The sequence below is a fragment of the Volvox carteri genome (assembly GCF_000143455.1).
Source record: "Volvox carteri f. nagariensis unplaced genomic scaffold VOLCAscaffold_48, whole genome shotgun sequence".
NCBI lineage: Eukaryota > Viridiplantae > Chlorophyta > Chlorophyceae > Chlamydomonadales > Volvocaceae > Volvox > Volvox carteri.
In genome coordinates, this window is record NW_003307591.1 from 597,291 (window position 1) to 619,368 (window position 22,078).

Below are 22,078 nucleotides of genomic sequence, written 5' to 3' on the forward strand. Positions count from 1 at the left end.
CTGTGCCCCCCGGGTGGGTACCTGGGGCCCTACTATGAGGGCTGCAGGAGGGAAGAACGAGGAAGAGGAGAATCAAAGCAAAGAAAAGGAAGAAACGGAGAATCAAATCCTTGGGTGGAATCGATGTCACGAGGGGCTCCTTCATGGGTGCTCGAAACTGGAAAAGATAAGCCTGCTCGGATAGGGCTGAGGCCACAAGTACGCCACCTCAACCGTGGGCTTTGTGCCTTTCCGTTACCTTAATTACTACCCCAAGCACCCCGGCACCGTCGCAAATCCACATGCTGCCCTGGGCTGCCCCGGTCTGTTCCCGCAGGCCTTCGCCAGCTGATTCAGGACTGCTGGGCGCAGAAGCCAGAGGACAGGCCTTGCAGCGCCGAGGTACTGTCACGGCTGACAGCGCTCCTGGCGGAGGTGACCTCCGCCAACACGCCCCCAGCGTCACCGCTGCCAGCCTCAACCGCAGGGCAGACAGCGAGACAAGAACCTGGCTCAGGGCCACAACGCGCACGTGCCGCGGCTGCGTCGGCATCGGCATCGGCTGCAAGTTCAGCAGCGGCGGCGCGGAAGGGTACAGCAGATGGCGCTACTAGCAAGGCCACGGCGGTGACGGGGGGCGTGGATGCGGAATGTTAGCTCAAGCGAGTGAGCCCCGGTAATGGTGCCGAGGGCGAAGCGCCTATCTCTCTGCCTTTCCGCCTATGTATATGCTTGCCTGCCTGCCTGCCTTGTCTGTTGCGGTGATCAACACTAAGTAGCATGGGCCTCATGGGAAAGTGAAGGGCAGCCAACATAGGTGCGTTCAGGGCGTTTAGGGGTTTGCCCGCATAGAATTTTATCCCTTGGCGGGATGGGGGCAGGGCTGTCCCTGGGCGGGAAATCTCTTCCTAGTATGTTCTTAAAGCTCATTAATTCATTACTATTATTATGTGGCTATACATGAGTGGGGCCACAGGGGGTATGTGGGAGTTAACGTGTTGGGTGTGGCGAAAGCTCGAGAACCTTCCACATGGCAGTTGAGCTTTTGTAGAATGGCGTGCAGGAAAAAGGGCTTTCGTGTAGCCTTGGGGACCTGGCACCGAGGAGTTGGGCTAGACAGCGCGTGAGTACACGAACTTGTGCAGTACGTTAATAATGCAAAAGGTGGCATTATGGGACTACATTGGGAGCTTGGCACGGGCAGCTGCTGGTTGGGACAAGCCAGTATGCAGTCATCCCGGCGGCGGCTAGCAGTGCCGGAAAAGAATGAACCCACGACAAGGCTAGGACCTAGGTCTTAAATCCATGAAATTGAACGAGCCAGCTGGTAATGCTACGGAAAAGGACTTGGCGGACTGAGATGCAGGTTGGCGTGGATGAGTGCGGTGCGGTGTTGGCAGACCGGATTCGGGTTGGGGGGGGGAAGAGCGTGTGGAGAGTGGTCCTCAGAGCCCCCATGGGAGTACTGCGATTCGGCACACATAGATGGTGACATATGCAATAATCAGGACGTTGAGTTAGTGATATAGGTGCATCGCATCGCATGTGCCGCATCGCGCACGTCGTTCACGGTGTCACACCCTGCTGCTGCAGAACCGTCCGTCGTCACAAGAATACGCGCCGTCCGGATAGTCGGAAATTTGTATGTCTTTTTGTGTGTGCGCATGTGTTTAAGATATGGGTGTCTTCCTGCTGTTTCTAATTGTGTGCGTGTGCTTTATTGCTTGTCAAGCTTACGGCCTTCCCATCTCCTCGGCAGCCACCATGTCCACCATCCTGCGGGCGGTAGTACGCAAGTGGCTGTGGGTGGTTGCAGTGACGGGGAGGCCATTTTAGGTTTTCCCGGCCGTGCCACGAAGTAAGGAGGCAGGGCAGGGCAGGGCAGGGCCAGGAAGGCGGACGGCATCACAGCCGTAGATGTCACTCCACCTCACAACCTTCGCATGACTTTACATTCCTCGGTAACTTATGACGTATAGGGTCGTCCTCGTTTGGGTCATGACAAGGTCCGAAGTTTTCCCGTCCTTGCTCCTGGGCCCCGTCGAGTCACGGGGGGGAAGTGCGTTGGTGGCTGCGTTGTGGAAGGAAGGGTGAACGAGAGCTTGCAAGCCCGAAGCCTTGCCACGTGGGATTCTGTGGCCGCTCATTATCATCATCAGCTGCTGCAACTGCCGCTGCTGCTGCTGCAGCTGCTCAGGATTCAGATAAAGCGCGCCATTTGTTTTGTGGCACAGCTTTCGGTCCCAATACGGCTTTGTTGGACAAGATACGACAGCGGCTGATGCTTTTCCTGACTCGACACGTCCACTTGTACAATCATTTAGTTGCATCGTCTCTGGGCTGATCATGATAGGATGTCCTTGATTTGTGGGGCGAGTTGCAGGAAGAGGCAGCCCATCGTGGGGCTGCTAAAAGGAGAGGGGCCCTGCAAGCAGATAGCCGCTGGACGGTGTTGCTGGTGCACGAAACCGGTGGGTTCGTCCTTAACGTCACTTTGTCAATGGGCGACAGAGGCTCTTCTGGCAGATTCCCATCGCCACGTTTCTTTCCGGGGCTGCGCAATAGTGAGGTTTGGCTCGGTGGCGTGATGTGGTAAAGGGGAGTTGTATGGTAATGGGGACTTAGGGTCGTTAAGGTTTGCGGCTTTCGGCCTGTGCGTGTTGATAAGGGCCTTATGTAGGCATGCAAGTAATGGCGGGACGACGGCTGTGGGGTCCTTTTTCGGTCGATTTTCCGGTCGCTGCTGTGCTGCTGTACGAGGGAGGTTGAGCTAGCTGTGGTCCCGCATACACCCAGGACGATAGGCGCTCTGGTATGTAACGATGTGCCGCTGCTTGAGAAGGGTAGGGGCTCATTGATAGTGGACTTCGTGTGCGTGTGCATACATGTATGTTGTGTATGTTTTTAAGTAGGTATAATGTTTGGATATCTAGAAGTACTGTCCCGGGGGACTCGTGTTAGGGCAAATGTCTGGCCTCCCAGAAGCGCGGGGACTTAAGACGCGGTCGCTGTCTGGCTGATGTTTGGCCGCAGACGAGTGTCGTTGTGGAAAACAAATATTGCGTTGGTCATCGTCTCACGGCATTTGCTGTTCATGAACATGGATCAGTACCGGCATGACATGACGTGGCGTGTGGTGCGTCTCGCAGGTGTGCCCACATTAAAATGATGTATACAACGCTTGGTAAGTTTTCGTTCCGTTGTTGCATAAAGGATTGTTGAGTACACATATGACAAGGACGGGAGGACTGTAAGAAACGAGACTACCGCGGCGTGTGAGATTGTGTAATCGCTCAGCTGCATTCTTCCGCGTATTGTTTTATGTGCGGTACGTCAGTCGGTTAGTCAGAGTTTTGCTAGATTTCAGCTGCAGTGAGAAAGTCCATCTTTCCGCAGCTACTGTGTATATGTGTGAAACAGGGGGGTATATCTTCACCCGAGGCAGCTACCCTGCGGTATTTATATCCAGTCAACCTAGTCAACTTCTCAGTTGATAGCTCAGGTTCCGCACCCATCACCAGCATCCAACGGAATATGCCGGGTCGACAGCGGCCCAACTCCATTCCTGGTCGGCTCGCAGGTTAACTTTATCCCAGGTCACCACCGTCCATCAACTAGGGGCGCAATACCTTCAGAAGAATCTTCGACCTTGATAAGTCTCGATCCCGGGAAATCCCGGGGGCAATGGTCGCGCGATACCAGTAGTGCCTAACCCGTAGCTACCTTGAGGACTAATATATCCGTACATGGTCGTGTCTAACTTTGCGTGGACAGGGTGGGAAGGGGGCGGGATAAAGCCAACCTTGCGGAGAGCATGTTCGAAGCCTGTTTGAAGGATAGCGCAGTCCAGCTGCAGATTTTATTCATGAGGCAGGTAATGGGGACGGCACGGCCATCCCACAGGCTGTTGTATGCGGAGCTGGCTGAACTCCCCTTATAGTATTACATGGTGAAACAGATCCTCCGTTTCTGGAACCGCCTTCAAAAGCAAGTGGGGTCCATTGCTCATGCAGTTTTACGGCAGGAGATAACCGACGCCCTGACCAACATGGAATGGGAGAGTTGGGGAACCTCAATGTTACGACTGTTTTCCTTCTTGGAGTGCAATATTTGGAGCGTAATACCGCAAGAAGTCGTGGGGGTAAAGGAGCGTGTTGACTGGTGGTTGAGTAAGCCTCTACCCGAAGGAGCGATGACAACGGCGCTAAGAGAGCGTTTGATGAGCGGCTGGGACCATACGCGTCTGACTGTCTTGCCAGAGCAGTACCCATCAGATGGGAAGCAACCGGGAGTGCAAATGGCGAAGTACTAGCACTGGATGGGGCTGCCCTTTTCGGGAGCCGCAGCCGTCATGTGGCCAACACATGCTAAGGTTTTCATTCCTCGTTCAGCACATCGCAAGCTAATGCAGTTTCGTTTATGTTGCTGGGCTCTGGAGGCAAACAGAGCACGAAGAGGCAAGTACCATTTCCCCAGGCGGCAGCGGTTTTGCCGCTGTTGTGGTACAAATAGCCGAATCGAGGATGAAAGACACGTGTTATTGGAATGCCCAGCCTATAATGATGTTCTTGCTGAAGAGGGATTCGATCATCAACAGAGCATGTTGGAAGCCATGAAATGGGAACTAGCACGTCTGCCGAGAATGTTGGAACGTATGTGAGCTCACCGAAACTCAATGACTTTGGACGCGAGTCTGGGCTGATGTGCGGTGTATTCCTTTCCTCCGTGGCTTTTAGGCGCTGTAGTATTGCCCTTGGGTCTTCGGCTCGTATGGGGTAACCCCCAACACACACACACACACATCACATAACTGAGATAAGAAAGAGAGGAACTTGATTGAGTTACAATTGACAAGACCCTTCATAACGGTCATCATCACAACCCCAAAAAATGAAAAGGTTGACAGAAGTGCCTCATACTGGAACAAGGCCAAGAACACAGCTGATTCGAGCGATGCTGCGAGCTGCATAACATTACACTGTTCTCACATGAAGTTAAACAACAACGATTTCGTAACTCCGAATTGCAGTGCTACAAACACACCGTGAGTTGCAACATCTGTCAAAATAGTCAGGTAATGCAGCTATGCAGTTGACTCAACCTACTTCCCCTGCAGTAGCTTCCGCCTCTGAAACCATCACACAACGAATAGCATGAATATACATTCATCCTGCATAGGATTGCAGAGGTCCTCGTCAATGCACTTTGGTCTACGGTTCGCGCTTGTTTCGCGATACGATCTACCTATGTGCCCGTGCAGAAACACAGTGCCTACCACAGTTCCACCTGGACAATTTGCAAGGTAATCCAACATACTTGTCAGGTAATTACGCTAAGTCCTATTCTGGATCATCGATAGCATGCAGCGATTATGGCTATTCCACTTGCATTCCTAACAGCTGGACATCAAGCCTGTAACCTTCTACCTCCTTCATTTATCACTCCAAAGAACACCCCTCTACTCAACGAAGAGCGCGTTTATCCTACGCGAAATCCGATCATGAGAATTTTGTTGCGTTATATGGAGGCGACATCGCCTTTAGCGGCTTAGGTGCCGAGCAAGGAATCAACGAGCTGTTTGAGGACGTGTTGTAGCACAGATTACTGCTGCCGGACGCGGCTGTCATCCCAATTGTCATGATGCTGTAGTTCTGGAGCAGATTAAGCGATTTGGCCATGTATGCAACAGCATCGTCTGCATAGACAACACGAGGGCGGGCGCAAGTAATTGACAGTTAATAAAGGCATGAATTTAAAGTCATTCCCTTCGCCAGCCTCAATGACCACTATGCTCAAATACCAATCGAATCTGTCTACTACAGCTGCGAAGCCATAGGAAGGCTGGAATGACGTGGATAGCTAGCCAGCAATGAGGCAACCTGGCACACCGGGACAGCATTAAGGAATCGCATCCCCTCACCTGGCTTGATTGTGCCGGCCTTAAGATAGGCGCTGCCCTGGGAAATAAACGAGCTGGCGGACTTGTTGAGGGCCACGAAGGTTGCATTCGGCATATTCGGTAACTGGCTAGTGTTCTGCAGGACAGAGCGCGGCAGCACATCGGAACACGTCAACTCTTCAGCAAACGAACGGGGAATTGGCCGGAAAACCTCATCATCCTGTCTGAGAGGTCCTGCCGCAAAAGCACATGGCCAACACAGAGGAGCTGCACTTACCGCCAAACTCTGATAGCTTAGAAGGGTGGCCCGGACGTCCTTAACCACGGAAGACGCCATATTGATCACGCCATTCTCGTACACGGCGACCTCCTTGTTGCAAGAAATGGAAGGGGAGAAGACACCCTGCGTGCACGAAAAGCCACCCAGATGCATATCGAGGTCAACAGTTCAATTGTCAAAACAGCGCACCATTCATGATAAATGTCGCCGCGCGACTATGTCCGCCGCACGTGTAGCGAGCATGCGTAACATATACACACCCTTAACTGAAATCACATCAACTTCTAGCAGACGTCCTTCGCACAAGCCTTTTCCACTCCAAAACATTTCGATCTTAGCATCCTCAACTTAAACACCCCGTCAAACACGTGCAATCCACCCTCGTGTGCCTTGAAAGCGCCCACCCACCCACCTGGGCAAACAGCGCCGCCGTTGAGAGGCCCACAATCACCAAAGTCGCAATCCATGAGGCGAACTGGCGCAATAGGAACATCCAGTTAACACCCGACTTGCCCTCCAGGATGCCAATTCCGACAATACCGCCCGTAATGCACTGCAAGGCAGGAACAGGGCCAGGTCGAGAGTCAAATCGGGCCCAATGTGAGTATCTCAACACAATGCCTGAAGAAACACCGTCTCACTTCATCCCAACCAGACGAATTACTGCAAGCAGCATGCGCACGGTGGCACACTCAATGCATTCTTACCCACACCTAAAAACCAACACACGCGCGAGTCAAGGCCCTACCTGCGAAGATGATGTCGGCAGACCGTATTGCGCCGCAATCATAATGATGCACGCCGTTGCCAGCCTACGGACAAACAGGCATGAGGTGCAGGCGTGTCAGTCTCGGACGGACGTACATACCGATTGAAGCCGAAAGTGAAGAGTAACTTACTCAGCAGCGAAACCCCGAGTGGGTGATAGCTTCGCCATACGGGTGCCCATAGCGCGCGTCACATTGTAGCCGTACGTCGACAGTCCAATAACAAGACCCAGAGCAGAGATGAGAATGCACCAAATGGGCGCATTAACCTTGCTGGGCAGCGTGCCGGTCTTAACGGCGAACCAAACAGTGGCCAGCGGACCAGCCATGTAGCCGACCTCACCAGCTCCGTGTGCGAAGATGACGCAGATAGCAGAGAAAACCTGTTGCCCATCAAGACGATGAGAACATTCAGAACTTCGCTGAGAAAGCAGCACTTAAGTAGCGGTATGCGTCATCCTTAATGATTCTCGCATATGCACATATGCGACGACTAGGATGTCAAGACCAAACGAACGAGAAACACAACAGTTGAATTGCCACCACGTCTTTTCCAGTGCAAACGAAAGGATAACTATTGAACGCACAAGCCGGTATACCAAGTATCGACGAAGGGTGCAGTTCACAGGGCCTCAACGAGGACCCACCTGCAAGTAGGAGAAGGCGAACTCGGCCTTGGGGTCAAACACCTCGGCGTTCTCGTGGATGGCCGCCACAATGGGGTCCTCCTCAACAATCTGCACAGGTAAGGCGGTGCACAGGTAGGGAGGGTCAGATGGTGATGGTGACGATGACGCTGCGTGAACGAGCACTTAAGGGAACTAAGGGATAATGCAGAGGGGCAGGATCGCCAGTCTGCGTGCAAGATGAATCACAATATTCCAAGACTCAAATATGGCTGAAGATCAGACTCCCGGACAAATCTTGACTTCAAGGCGATCTTCAGATATTGCCATTTGTCCTGAGGTGTGCACACGCCACAGGAACCCTCACTATCTTAATCTCCTCACATCACGGCATCGCTCCCCCAGCCCTCCCCACCCCACTCCCGCACACCTACAGACCCACCTGGTGGATGTCGACCTCCATACCTGTGCCGGGCACATCAATGGAAGCACGGACAACAGCGGCAACAGCAGTCGTCAGCGGCAATTTTTTTGCCAGAAGTCGCTTCAGCGCACTGGTACATGTAGATTTCAGATACATCACAGGGTGCTGGGAAGTAGTACTATTAGTATTATTACTTCGCTATCATCCCACCCGACCGCCAAAACCTCACCGTGCATGGCGGCCTTCTTGATGGACGACATGGCCCTGAGGAACTTGCTGCCGCTCTCGGTGCGGTCTGCCTCATCCTCCTTAGCCTTCGCCTTGGCGGCCTCCTCATCCTCTTGCTGCTTCTCAGCGCTGTTGAGATGGGCGGGTTCGGGTGGGGGACCATGCAGCAACGCAAACAAGGAAGGGACCGAATCGTCAATAGCCTCCCATAACATAACTAATGCACGCCGGGCCACGAGGATGCGCCGCTACACAGCAATCGCTTTATTCCCCCTCATCACATATATACGCACAATAGCCTTAACGTAGGCGATGATATCACGACACATAAACCTTTCACTGGCTTAGGAATGAATCACAGAGCTGTGCTATTGCTGCTGCTGTGTATCTGACAGGCAGCATTTTGCAACAGAATCATGCTCCCTGAGATCCCAGCCGGTGCTTGTACGAAGTACTGAAGAACGTGCGCTGGTTGTGTACGTACTAGCAGTATAAGCAGCAGCAGGGGGCAACTGTCCTCAGCGTCAAGACTTACTCTTGAGAAAATTTCTTGTCTGCCCGGTACTTGAGGATCGGCAGGACGATCACGGCACACAGAAAAGCAAGGATAACGGCGATGACGGCGGCGACCCAAGCGGCCTTGCCGTCCGTCCAGTCGTCTTTCGCGTCGCTCTGGAAGGTCTTCTTCGCACCCTTAGTAAACACGAAGTAGATGCTGAATAGCAGCAGCGAGGGCACGGCGGGGAAGCGGAATAAACCTTAGTCAATAGGTTAAGAACTTTGCCAACATCGACGCCGTGAAGTCCAAATCGAACACTGTACTCCCTAGTCTTAAACTGCAGAATCCGGCCAGTTTTTCGATTCCGCCACATTTCTGACTAAGTCCATCCGCTCATCCTATCCAAATGACGCGCTACGGTCGCGGGAGGAGTAATTCCAACAGCTGCACTCCCCGGCATTGACTTACTTGATAAAGGTGGTGAAAAGGACCATGAAGGGCAGCACCCAGAACGACAGCTGGTACGACCTCTCGCGGCGCAGTACCGCAGTGCGGACGACGAAGAAGAACAAGGCGGAGCACAGACCCGTCAGCACGGGCGACACGAACCACGACAGGATGATGGGCACTACACCCTTGTAAGGCGGAAAGCTGTTCTTATCGGGTGTCGCCCAATTCACGGCATTGCCACCACCGTACACCAACGAGAAACCGATAATGGCGCCAACTGCGAGGGGGGTTGGTAACGGGTCGTTTATGCTGCTGATTGGTGGAGGGCGCTATAGGTTCGAATAGGACTGAGGCATGATGTGGAGAGCATAATTTAATACATTCTGCGCGACATGTACATGATGGCGTAGATATATGGGCAAACGGATAACAGAGACGAAGGCTGTTGGAAAAGGCAGGCATGTCTCGGCACCGGAAACTTACTGATGCTGTGTGTGGCGGAAACGTTAAGCTCCCAGAAAGATGCCAACCCTTGCCACACGAAGCCGACGCTCAACGCGCAGATCATGCCATACGCTGCAAATTTACAGGCAACCGTTCAAGTTAGTTGAGACACAGAGGACAAATGTGTAAATCCATACTTCTTACTCATAAGCGACATTTCAAAAGGACATACCGTAGATTTCGGGTTCACGTTGGAAGTAGCTGATTTGCGCGATGCCACCAGCAATTGTGCTTGTCGAGACACGGCCAAGGACTAAAGCACCGACGAACTCAAAAATCACAGCAATCTGCAGAGAGAAAATACATTTGTGCAATCTGAATTAAATAAAGATTGTGATGCCGAGCCGTATGATGCTGTAGGCGCAAGATAGCTTCAGAGCGACCAAAGGTGCGACTCACGATGACGGCTTGCTTGAGTGTCAGAGTCTTGGCACCCACACTGGTGCCGAAAGCATTGGCTACATCATTAGAGCCTGCATCCAAAGGTAACGCGCATGGTGTGCGTGAATAGCCGTTGCATACCGCTTGCTAGCTTCTGCATTGCTGCAAGCCTGACCTGTTCCCCACCCAAAGGCGAACGCCGCCATTGAGCCTACAACTACAAGCCATAAGTACTGCAACGGACAGAATAGGGAGGGAGGTAGTGCGCAGTTAGGATGAGTTCCCAAACATGCTAAATGCGTGCGTGCTTAAACTAAGGCTTACCTCCGGCTGAGCGAAGTCAGACATCTTAGGAAATGGAGCGCGGAGATGGATGCCTTGTTTAAATTGTCAGAAGTTGCACGCTGGTAGAGGTAATGTATTGCCGATGCTGATGTCAAAATAGGTATTCAACGACGGGTACACTGTGGAAAATACATCATAGGCGGCGTGGAACACTTGCAACTGGCGGCTACCTTTTCGGTGGCGGTCACTTAATATATTCTGAAAGGGAATATACCCCGACGATGATACTGTACGGAAGCCTCTTTCGTAAACGGCATCCAACCACCTTGTAAAAGGTTGAGCATAATGCTCGGCATCCATTAGTAGTCTGTATGACAAAGTTCAAATTTGCACCGTATGCGCGTTTATGGTTTCCAATGTTGATATTCTCTTGCCTCACACTTGTAACCAAACGCGGTCTTACAGCATGCTCACAAACCACGATTCCTATGTAGCCTTCAAGCTGATTTATTTGGATGAACTTTTGTTTCTGTCGTGGGAATTTTCACTGCGAACAGCATGCACTAGTGAACGTTTCTGGGCGCGTTGAGTATAGCCCTGTTATATGAGTGAAAATAATTAAACTTCAGGAAGTTTCAGGGAAGGGGGTTGTATTCAGGACTTTACGCCTTCCTGGTGGCAACCGCCACGCGACCAACTCTGGCCGCGAAGTCTTGCGGCAAACCTGTTGGCGTACAGTAAATTGCCACGCATTTTACTCAATTGGTTGAGACAAAACTGACGAGCGGCACGGCCGTTTTTTTCCAAGCATATCTCGTTCCCTGCAAATGGCTCTGCTGCCCCTTGCAGCCGCTGTATGTCAGCTCATGCCAGTTAGCTTACTTCAGTGATCCTGTGCTACTCTATCGGACTCCTGGCTCCCATGGTTGCCAACCCTACAACAGTCATTCTTAGCCACACTTAGCCACCCTACGAATGTACGTCCACTCCCGGAGTGGACACCGATGTCCACTCATTGAGTGGAAAAATGGCATTGTGCCATACACGCCATTGCATCACGATAATCAATTAGAGTACGAATAGGTTGTTCTTAAGAAGTTCTCGTGTGCACGCGGTTTTTTATCTTCAGGCTTGTCGCACGGCAAATTAATAGTACCCCAGCAACCCTAACCTGAAATCTAGTATTATAATAGTAGTAATTACAAACACGTTGTTCACGTACATACAGTGTGCGCTTGTGGGCAGAGAATTTAGGAGGGATGTCCAGACTTCTTCGTTCTATTGAGGAGCAACTAATCAACCTTCCGAGGACCTCCCGTTCTCATAGAACCCGTGCTGATAATCCACTGGGGGTAGATAAACCAGATACGCTTGATGATTAGGCAAGGTCCCCACCGCCCAAGCGGCCTCGGAAGCGTCCCGGCAAGGAGTACTACGAGAGACTCCGTCGCTCAACGGCTGCCAATGCAGCAGCGCGTGCCACAGCAGCTAAGTCTCCTGGAAACGCTGATCCCGATGTGCCCACTCCAACCATTGAGGTCAACAACGGGCTGCTACCATCTCTTGACGGGTTCGACCAACCTAATGTCAACCAACATCGGCAGCAGCAACCACCCCGTTCACAACCCCAGGCGGGTGATCGTAGGGGAACTGTTGAGGAGGCAAACGCCCGACGGCATGCCAACTGGCAGCGGTCGTACTTTAACTGGGCAGGGGCTATGCCCTGCGGCCTGGCCCTGCAGGCCCGTGCGTCAGGGGTCTGCCATATGCAAAACTCGGATTCTTACTGTAAAACTACCCAGATAACCATTTTCATGTACGGGGAGTCTAGTTGTGAAGTCAGATTTTCCGCATGACCACCCCATCTTTCGGGAGCATTGGCACCTGCTGCTGCTACCACCAGGTTAAGCCCGCCATCCACAGCAGCTGTCAATGGGCTATCATGAGCATTGGTACCATCACCATGTTCCAGGCACTTCGAGCAGGCCAGGTGCCGCAGGTCACGAGCCCACGCGGTCTGCTCTTGGGTGATCAGATGCTTCTCGGTTGTGAACATAAGCATATTCCACGCTTCACTAAGTGGCCTGCCCTCGCATATCTGATGAAAATAGCCTCCTGAAAGACAATCCTCGATGCGTATGTCCTCGTCCAAGAGGCCCTCTTATTCTTGCTGTTTTTCCCGAGAGACGAAGGTTTTCCCAAAGCCGTAAACATGCTAGGCCTATGCATGATGTAAGGCGCGTCTTCTGGCCAGAATTGGGTCGCAATGAGCAGGTCAAAGCACAGCAGCGCTTCGGCTCTACTTTAGGTATCCTTCTTACTGCACAAAAATCCTACAAAAGAGGTATGCAGATAAAATAATTATTTTGAATGATCGGCCGTAATCAAAGTGGATATCCACTAAGTTAATGGAACCAAGAGTCCACTCCAAGAGTGGGCACAGTAGGGCCCCTTAAGGTGGCCACTCACATCCAGACAGTTTATGTACGCCTGTAATTGGACTCTCAGAATGTCCGCAATTCGTCCCTGCAATTCTCATTCTACCTCAACTGCAGATGCAAACAGGTCTCCCACGCCACACAGGCTTAGCCTTTACATAAGTCGACGCGGCCGCCGGCATGTCACACGCGGCGTGTAGAATTGCACCTGCTTGCAATCCCAGCCATTCGGACTTCTCTGTGGCAAATGTTTGCTGCAGCAGTCCGGAATGTTACGATTGATGAAGAAATGGATGAAGAGCGTGGTCGATAGATAAAGATGGGCGACCTTGCCTTCGTTGCAGAAGAATTGGATATGCCACTGTAGTTACGCGTACACGCATCATTCATAACACGGTTCGCACTAAGCCAGCTGGGGAATTGAGGGGCCATGTAAGATCTTCCCCACCGTCTGAAGCAGTGTACGGGACTGCATTAGTTACCCGCAGCACGGTACGGGTTACAGAGGGTAGTCCATTGCCACACCATCCATCAGCGGTATCCGCTATTACAGGATACACAGCTAGCTCAAAGAGAGTTAGGCGAGGCTAAGGGGCACTGTCTTCATCGCAAATGTTCTTTTCACTATGTTGTTCAACGTGTGGTGAGGTGCTGAGCCTTGCGGAACTCAGCATTTACTTGTTCTTAATTGGAATGAAGTCCGTGCCGTGAGTGTACCTGGGTCGTGTGTTGTCCAGGGGTGCCGAGCCCGTACGTTATTATCGTACAATGTAGCAAAAAGCATTTAGGTTGTCCTTAACTACAATTTCAAATTTTGCGTTATTACTTTACAAGCACTGGGATCGCTGCCATTACTGCAGGAATGTCTCGACTCCTGATGCGTCCCACTCCTCCAACACCTGCCAGCGCAAGGCGGATTCCAACACGCCATGCTGCCAGATGCCTTTCCCTGCGACCAGTTGCGCGAGTTTGGCGTCGGCCTGTTCAGGTTTTCGCGTCGTTGGATGCCGGGATGGGCATGGACCCCGAGCTGAAGAAATCAATTGATAATTTGATTGCCACGAATGGCATTGTGGTGAGTGCATGGTGCAATTATTTTATACGTAAGTCGGAAGAGAACAGCAACACTGATGATGTGTTGTCCAGGTCTTCATGAAGGGATCGCGCCAATTTCCACAGTGTGGCTTTAGCAACACCGTTGTACAGGTATGGAATTTGGCCGGACTGAAGTTATTACATCTTGCATGTTGGGGTTGTGGCTCCGAACCTGCGTCCTGCGTATGCCGAGGGCATATGTGAAGAAGTGTACTTTACATCGGCAAACCCTAGATATTTTAACATTGAGACCGCGGCTCCAGATCACCTGCAAACGTGCTAGTTCCTTTTCTGCCGCAACCGCCTCACTTCACCTCCTGGCTGTCTTCATCCATCCTCTTGGCTTCTCATTACTGCTCTCTCTCTCTCTCTCTCTCTCTCTCTCTCTTTCTTCTATCCTTGTCCTCCGACGTGTAGATCTTGAACACTATGGGCGTGAAGTACGAGACGGTGGACATTCTGGCGGACCCCCGGTTGCGTAGCGGCATGAAGGAGTACAGCCAGTGGCCCACCTTTCCCCAGGTAACAACCAATCAGAGCATCTAACGTCCAGCATGCAGGGTTGGTTTAAAGCAGGGCTTGGGGCATGCAACACCAGGGCCGTGGGACTAGGATGCTTCCGCCGCCCCTCAGGTGTTTTAATCCTTGTCCCTGGCAACCCGGAGTGCCTCGCTAGTGACCCAACAGGCGAACAGACAGACAGACAAACAAAGACGTTGCAGCAGACCGGTGGCAAATGGCCGTGGTCCGCCTGTATGTGTGTATATGCTGTATTGAAGGCGCAGCCCTGACTTGTATGTGTGTGTGTGTGTGTAAACACACGGCGGGATGTAATTTACTCTATTTACCATGTGTGGGTGGGTGGGTTTATGCGCTTGTGTGCATGTATACCGCTTTTTTAGGTCTACATCAACGGCGAGTTCTTCGGCGGATGCGACATCATGATCCGTAAGCCACGTGGCGGTTGTGGGTCGGGAAGAGCTCCTTTAGGTACTCGGTGCATCGCCCATTAGCGGATGCGCATTAAATGGGAGGTTGGGATTATGTAGGCCAGCACCTTACATGCGCAAGGCGGGCGCGAAGGGTGGCCTTGTCTTGGCTCCAAGGCACTGCAGGCGAGACTCCCTGGTTATGCAGCTGAACTGCTTAACTACTACTGCGACTTCGCAAGTCAGTTTATGAGTAGGAGCAATTTTAGCCGCTATCGATAATGGCTTTTTGGAGGAAGGCTTGCGCACGGACCGGGAATGCGAAAGCCAGGGGTGGGCTGGGGGAGACAGCACGCAAGCTGTTAACTGCCACGAATGCTGGCTTGGCTGCCAAAGGCCTCCTGGGATTCGCGAGAGCCCCCTTCTCTATCTCCCCTTCTCGCTCTCTCACCTCACACATATAGGACAGGCACACAGACAAGCGAAAGATCCATCTCCGTTTGTTTCCATCAGCGTTGCGTCTGTAGTGACCCGCGAGCACACTGTTGCTCTCCCTGAACCCCCCCACCGACTCGGGGTGGCGTCGGGCCCCGCACCGCCTCCCCGCACCGCCGCTGTACACCTGGACCCCAGAGGCCTACCAGTCCGGGGAGCTGAAGGAGATCCTTGAGGTGGCTCTCAACTCGTGATGAGCAACCCGAGCAAGCCGGGGGGCTTAAAGGCTTCTCGCCCGGCACACCCTCCCTCCCCTTCCCGCTAAGCCCCGCTCTGAACTCTGCTCTGGTCGCGTCAAGAGGCGGTTCCATGCGCGACCGTCGCACCCGATTTAATTTGCAAGAGGCCATTGGCATGGCATAGGCTGTCAAACCGAGTATTGAGCCGTCGTGGTGGGGGTGGGGTTGAGGGTGGGTGGGGGCTATTGGGAATGTAGTGGGTAGTGGGTAATGGGTGGGGGTGAAGCGATCCCAGGTGTGCTGGAGGGCGTCGGGAATTGAAGTGGTAATAGTGTATGGTACCGTACGCGCGGTGTCTTACCGTTCAGTGTCAGAGATATTGGAGAGCAGGCGGAGTCGCCACCAACAGATAAGCTAGAAGCGCGCGAGCAGAGGGAAGGGGCCTTCCTGAGGAGGTTGTCGCGTGCTGTGCGAGGTAGTGGTAGTGGTAGTGGTAGGGCCTCAGGGAGTTGGATGATCGCGGACGAAGGTACAGCATGTGCTGTGTGTAGAAATTTGAGCTGTAGGTACTACTTACCAGATGCCCGTGTTCATCGCAGGGGCTGTGGGGTAAGGTTTCTGTCGCTGCTGAGTGTTTGCCAGCTGCGCACGTATCCTGTACATTAGCTTGTACACGGCTGAAGTCGCTGAGAGCTTCACAAACCATTTCGTTGATTGTTTGGTGATTTTTTCTCGCCGGGAAGAGGTGTCGGGCATGATAACGGTGACGAAGAGCGTGGATGGCCGTGAGCAGTTAGCACGTCGCTGTAGCTAGTAACGACCCGAGAGCTGTGTATTTGACGACACAGAAGGCCCCACGTGTTGTTGGGCGGAGTATGCAGGAGGATAGTACAGTTGTAGAGATCATGTTGCATGTCAGCCTCTGTACGGTTGCCGATGTGGCACCTGCTCGTGCAGCTTCCGTACTTGCGAGTACTCCGGGTTGTTCCGTATTGAGTGATGCGCAACGCAGACGAGCGTTGGTGCCCGTGTTGCCAACAACCCCCCGGTCCAAGGCTGCAGCTGTACGGCCTTTTAATTGATGCGAATCATGTGACCTTGGCAATCTAGGACCATTAAACAAGTATTGGAAGCAACGTGTAATCTCTCGAGGCCAAAAGGAATTCCATCCGTTCGCGAGGATATAGATTAGGGTTTATCCAACGTATAGGACTAAAACCCTAACATTTTGTTCATACGTGGAACGAATCACGGAAGGTCCTGCGCCACCCCGCTCCTTATTGATCCAAGGGCAATAAATTCAGAAAATTGAGGCGGAAAGAATTGTTGCGCTGCTGGAAAAACTCGTATCGGTGATAGCTATAATTGACAGTTCGGCACGATGCACGACGCAGACCTCCTTGCTTTGTGGAAGGAAAGACGCAAGTTGTGCAATAGAGAGTGGCACTAGTTCACTGCATTGCGCGTTAGATTTCCAGGGAGGGCTGACAGACGTCGACACCGTTGCAATTATCCGTGTGTAAGCCTACAGCACTGAACTCGTTCCGCGCATGGTCCCTGTCGCCACGAGCTCAGTAGTCAGTTGTATGGGCCGATACGGGCCACTGGTGGAGATGCATACGCTGTATACGCCATGGCTGGGACCACCGCTGCAGCTGCGTTTTCTTGGGGCCTCGGCGCTGGTCGTAGCAACGGCAAGAGGGTCGTGGCGAATATTTGCCACTATTTGAACGTAGGTCGTGACATTTTATGATACAGGATACATACGGGTTCGCGACTCACCGCAACCATTTGCGGTTGGAATGAAAAATGTCTGCTCACTGCGCAGGTGGCACGACTAGCTTGGAGCCAATCGCCCTACCCGGCGTGGTGAATGCTACAGAAGGCTGAGCAAGAAGGGAAACGTGGCCCACATGGAGGACGTGAGCTGTTACAAGCTATGTAAGGCCTTTGCCCAGACGGTTTGAGGGAACGAAGCTTGTTCCGGGGACTGTGCACGTAATGAGGGCGGCACACTGGTGGTTGCCGCTTGCTACTGCGACTTTATATATAATTATATTCTCTTCATAATTCTCCACGCTTCAGGCCGTTTAGCTCAGTGGATAGAGCGGAGCTTTCCTAAGGCTCAGGTCGGAGGTTCGACCCCTCCATCGGTCGTTTTGGCCCTGAGTAGTTTCAAGCTTATCACAGTTGCATAAATGTGGTTTTTATTTATTCCTATATTGCATGAGGGCTATGCAGTGGGATGGGACGGGTGGATGAGGGTGCCAGGGCCAGCAGCATCAGGTTGACAGTAGCACCGGGCTAATTATTAACCACCAAGCGTCTCCTTGGTGGCAGAATGCTCAGTCAGGATGCAGTGGAGGGTCGAGCACAGGATACGGATAGGAAGGAGAAGGATAGAAATGTGGACCCAGGAAGAGTCAACACCAACCCACTAAGGTTGAGGATGGCAGAGGATGAGGGGATGCAGTCAGCAGGGTGTGGGACGTTTGCAAGCATTGGGTTGAGGATATGAAAAGGGGGTGTAGGATGTATCCAACTGACAGGATGCATGATCACGCATCCTGCCAAGACTCCCCCAGAATGCAAGGATGGGCCGCCAATTAGCCCATTGCAATCTGACACCCTCCACACTGATGTATATGCAGTGCGGCCCACTAGATATGCATGGTGATTGATAGGGGATTTAATTATTGGCTACATCGATGTAGCCATAGATATCTATGAACTCGCTAATCCATCTAACAGGTCTAGACCTGTTAGATCTCGCATTATTAGACCCAGACACATGTTGGTGGTTTTCATGAAATTTCATGGTATGTTCACTGCTTCGGAAGCACTGTGATATATTACCTATCCGGGAACTATAAGAGCTCCATCAAGCGTTCATTACAGAATGTTTTCATGGCTGATGCATTCTTAATGCACACTTATATGACATACTTACATAAAACCGCTTAATCCCAGTGTAAGAATGTTTAAGAATGCACACCCGCCTCCTCTGTGTTCTTCGGGCGTTCTTAAGGATTCTCCTAAGTTTCTTAACCCCCCTCCGTGTTCGTAGGGTACACCGGGAAATCGGGCAGCTCCCGATTTATATCTTCGGAGGGTTACCGTGGGCACATGCTGGGCTGCTAGTAGGCGGATCCCGCGCCCGCATACACAGTGCATCTTGGCGTTACACTTCCTTACAGCGGGCCGCACCATCATGGCGTTTAAATGATTACTGCCATGCGGCCATGCTCACATAAAACCGGACGTTTATGTCCAAGGAACCTTTCATCTGCCATGCCAGGGCATCAACGTCCCGCGCCTCCCCTTTTCATTGCCTACGGACGTGTAACACATGACACAGCCTAATTTGCCAACGATATGAAGTCACGAAGTCTTGCATTAAGATAAAGGCTGGCATTGAATACCCAACATCTGGCCCCAGCCAACAAGACCCAAAACAGCAAACGGAAGCGCTCCCCGCACATGGTACTCCGGTATGACACTGGCCACGACAATCCAACCCTACAGCCGTCAAATCCCACGTTACAGTAATATCACACCCGTCCGCTCTTACGACGTACGGTTAGGCAAAACAAGTAAGGACAGGCCAACGGGCCCCAGGCGAGATGGTTCCCGACGCCATGGTGGACAGTCCCACGGGGCCGTTCAGCCCAGTGACAGTCCGGCAGGGTGGCGCTCCAGTGAAGGCCGCGAGGAAGGGCATCAGGACGGGTCCGCGGTGCGGAGTGCAGGACAGGGTGGGAGTATGGGGCGCTGCCTCGTCACACTATCCGCAGAGCCTACAAAGCCACATGCGAACCATCTTAAGAAACCACATGCGGGGGAGCATTGTCTGCACTGGCTGAGTGTAAGAACCTTCTTAGGCTCCTTAGGCCGGGGCTCCCACACCCCGGCCCTGTCTTTAGGCGAGAGACTAAAGCAACGGCCCCAAGCGCCTTTGAATTGCACGTGCAGCTCCAACTGTCCGGCAAAGCCGCTCAGTCCCGCTACCATGGTGCGGTTGGGAGGGGGAGAACTCCTCTACGGAATGTTTGCAGCCCGACGCTGGGAGAGCCAGCAGGTACTCAGTCGCTACCTAGACAGTCCTTCAGGGCCCGGTCAACGGTTACACTCGGTGCCAGGAAGGCATCCGCTACTTTCCGGAACTTGGGGTCCTGTAGGCCTGCAGTCAGACGGTGCCGTGTTTGCATATCAGGAGCGGTAGGAAGTACGGCGCGTGAGTGAGGGAGCAGTGGCAAGAAGAGAGCTCCTGAGCACCTGACACGGGGTCTCATCAAGGCCCGTGGAGCACAAAGCGAGAGACAGCGTACTCTTGCAGTATGGCTCAATTCGGTGTTTTAAAGAACAAGCCCGGAGCTGCCGATGTATAGAATGTGATGGAGAGCAATCAAGTGTCCGGACTTCATAGGTACCGGCAGCGCCGGATACGTTTCCTTCAATGACCCTGGTTTCAGAGCGTTTCGATAATGCATGACATACAGCTAGGGTTGTACTGAGGAAGGCACGGCAGGCACGGCATCTACTCAGATCCTCCTTGGTCACCCAGGGGCCACTTACATTCGCCGTACTGTATGAAAGGTGCCATCTTTGCACAGCAACTGATGGGGATGGGGTTAGCGTTCGCTGCGCACCGCTTGAAGGCCGCCGTTGCAGGGTCGTTCTGGAGTTTGAGAGCGGATTCGCATTTGCTCGCGTCGATTGCTGAGAGACGTGAGAAGAATTGAGGGGTTGGGGCGTTCTCAGCTCAAGCTTAACGTAATGCGACCGGTTACCCCTTGGTATGCGGGTACAGGAGAAGGAACACCGGCCAAGGAGTGCGTGAGAAAGAGGTTTCAGGCTCACCCCTAACGCGGAGGACGTTAAATGCGATAATCCCCAGCATTGCAAGCGCCATGACAACCCACGCTGCAGCTGGGCGTCCGGTTGTTGTCCTTCGCATGAGGTCCATAATGAGGCTCGCTATCTTTCTGATTTTATCCTCAACCAACCCCTTTCAGGTCGCAACGTAAGGTGCTGTGGCAGTATCCGCAGCTAGGGCCCTTAAGCCTGAGGCCAGGAACGGCCATGCTGACAGGTGAAAACTGCGAGGCAGTGAAAGACGAGGGCTTCCGTGATGGTCGACTGGGAGTGTATGAGAGAAATTTATAGACAGCTATTTGAGTTACCGTGGTGCATTCTGAAGTCCTTGGGCCGCCCAAGTTGGGCGATTGGCCAAATGGTCGTACGGACTCTCCAATTCGCGCTGCAAGAAATTCGGGTCCTGGCCCAACATGGCCCTCCTTTTCCTGCGTGCATTTAGCCCCTGCGGTCAAAATGGTGAGCTAGGGCTTTACGGATTAATTCAGGCAAGCTGCGCCGCCCATCTTAGTGTGGTGGTGTAACTCTCGTGTGCGCTTACTGCCGTGCAGCCGAAGCAGATTCATGAGATCAAGGACTTCTTGCTGACCGCTCGTCGCAAGGACGCGCGGTCTGTCAAGATCAAGAAGACTGGCAGCGTGACCAAGTTCAAGGTCCGGTGCTCGCAGTACCTGTACACTCTGTGCGTTGCGGACTCCGATAAGGCCGATAAGCTCAAGCAGTCTCTGCCTCCTGGTAAGCAACATGAACTGGGGAAGCGGCACCTGCAGCTTGGGCGGCAGGGCGGCGGATTGCGCTTACTTCGCGTTGTCACTTCGCTGCCATTAAGCAGTGTGGGGATGATTAAATGCTATTATATTTTGGAAAGCTGATGTGACTTTTTCTGCTCATTGCTTTCTACTAAGCAGCTCATGTTTTCGGTATTTGGCTTCTGAGCTGTATGCCTTAGTTCCTGCTGTTGTTCTGTTGTTTCTGCATTATCCTGTGGCAATGGATGGTGCGTTTGCATTTTTGGCTACCAGACACGGGCTTACCCAGCCTTCATCCCGTTTCCACCTCCACCTGTGTGTTGAACTGCTGTCTTGCCCGCAGGCCTCTCTGTCCAGGACATCTAAGGAACTTGTTAGCCACCCGGGGAGTAAGAATGTAACGCAGGACGTGAGCCCTTGGTCCCAATACCGCCTTGCATCCACTCGTGTTGGAAGGGACCTGGCTTGTTCTCCAACTAGCATGTCCAGTTCAGATATTCGCTCAGCATCAGCACGTAGTGCAGGCTGAGAAACACAGCTTTTGCCATGGAGACGTCATGCCAGTGGCCGCTGTGACGACGGCGGATCAGACAGCTCTGCAGCTCGCTGCACTGGGGCACTTTACAGGAGAGCTTGCTGTGAACAGCGTCAGGAGATGCCCATCCCAGCGCCGATGCACGATAGGCAATCATCTAGAATGATGTCGGCGTCAGCCAAGTCGGCAGCATGGTCGGTCTCCCCCGTGTCACCGTCTCGCAGAGCCTCGTGTCGACGTGTAGCGTTAATGACCTGTAAATGTCCTGCGGTGACCATTAAATTACCGTGCTGCTCTGAACGTACCATATTAACCGAAGAAGGAACAAGACATTCCATCAACCGAGCCGAACGCTCTTTAAGCTTGTTCCAAGGATTAGAAGATTTTTTAGGACGAAACAGCCCGTCAGGCATACCAGAAATAGCAGCTTGAATGGTGCAGCCCAAAACTTGCAGCAGTGC

The 22,078-nt window shown here is 52.6% G+C and overlaps 4 protein-coding genes across 4 annotated transcripts; 2 read left to right on the top strand and 2 right to left on the bottom strand.

The window, feature by feature from the left end:
• Positions 1-4,806: 4,806 nt before the first annotated feature.
• Positions 4,807-10,548, bottom strand: VOLCADRAFT_76547 (uncharacterized protein). Its single transcript, XM_002955078.1, has 16 exons — positions 10,362-10,548; positions 10,213-10,270; positions 10,056-10,129; positions 9,829-9,943; positions 9,636-9,728; positions 9,171-9,429; positions 8,739-8,918; positions 8,205-8,332; positions 7,994-8,016; positions 7,573-7,662; positions 7,058-7,308; positions 6,907-6,970; positions 6,571-6,711; positions 6,156-6,281; positions 5,900-6,014; positions 4,807-5,674 (listed from the first exon to the last, which is right to left on the bottom strand). The coding sequence occupies exons 1-16, from the start codon at positions 10,383-10,385 to the stop codon at positions 5,478-5,480; spliced, it is 1,938 nt and encodes a 645-aa protein (XP_002955124.1). The 5' UTR covers positions 10,386-10,548; the 3' UTR covers positions 4,807-5,477.
• Positions 10,549-13,778: 3,230 nt separating this feature from the next.
• On the top strand, positions 13,779-15,473 carry grx3 (CGFS type glutaredoxin 3; the record flags this gene model as incomplete). The annotated part of the gene is made up of 5 exons (XM_002955020.1): positions 13,779-13,835; positions 13,907-13,966; positions 14,273-14,377; positions 14,758-14,803; positions 15,418-15,473. 5 exons carry the CDS (start codon positions 13,779-13,781, stop codon positions 15,471-15,473), a joined length of 324 nt encoding a protein of 107 aa, XP_002955066.1.
• A 4,067-nt stretch (positions 15,474-19,540) lies between these two features.
• Positions 19,541-20,424, bottom strand: VOLCADRAFT_95986 (uncharacterized protein; the record flags this gene model as incomplete). The annotated part of the gene is made up of 3 exons (XM_002955079.1): positions 19,541-19,638; positions 20,034-20,177; positions 20,319-20,424. The coding sequence occupies 3 exons, from the start codon at positions 20,422-20,424 to the stop codon at positions 19,541-19,543; spliced, it is 348 nt and encodes a 115-aa protein (XP_002955125.1).
• Positions 20,425-20,759: 335 nt separating this feature from the next.
• On the top strand, positions 20,760-21,894 carry rpl38 (component of cytosolic 80S ribosome and 60S large subunit). The gene is made up of 3 exons (XM_002955021.1): positions 20,760-20,792; positions 20,885-21,068; positions 21,426-21,894. Exons 1-3 carry the CDS (start codon positions 20,790-20,792, stop codon positions 21,446-21,448), a joined length of 210 nt encoding a protein of 69 aa, XP_002955067.1. The 5' UTR covers positions 20,760-20,789; the 3' UTR covers positions 21,449-21,894.
• The last annotated feature ends 184 nt before the right edge of the window (positions 21,895-22,078 follow it).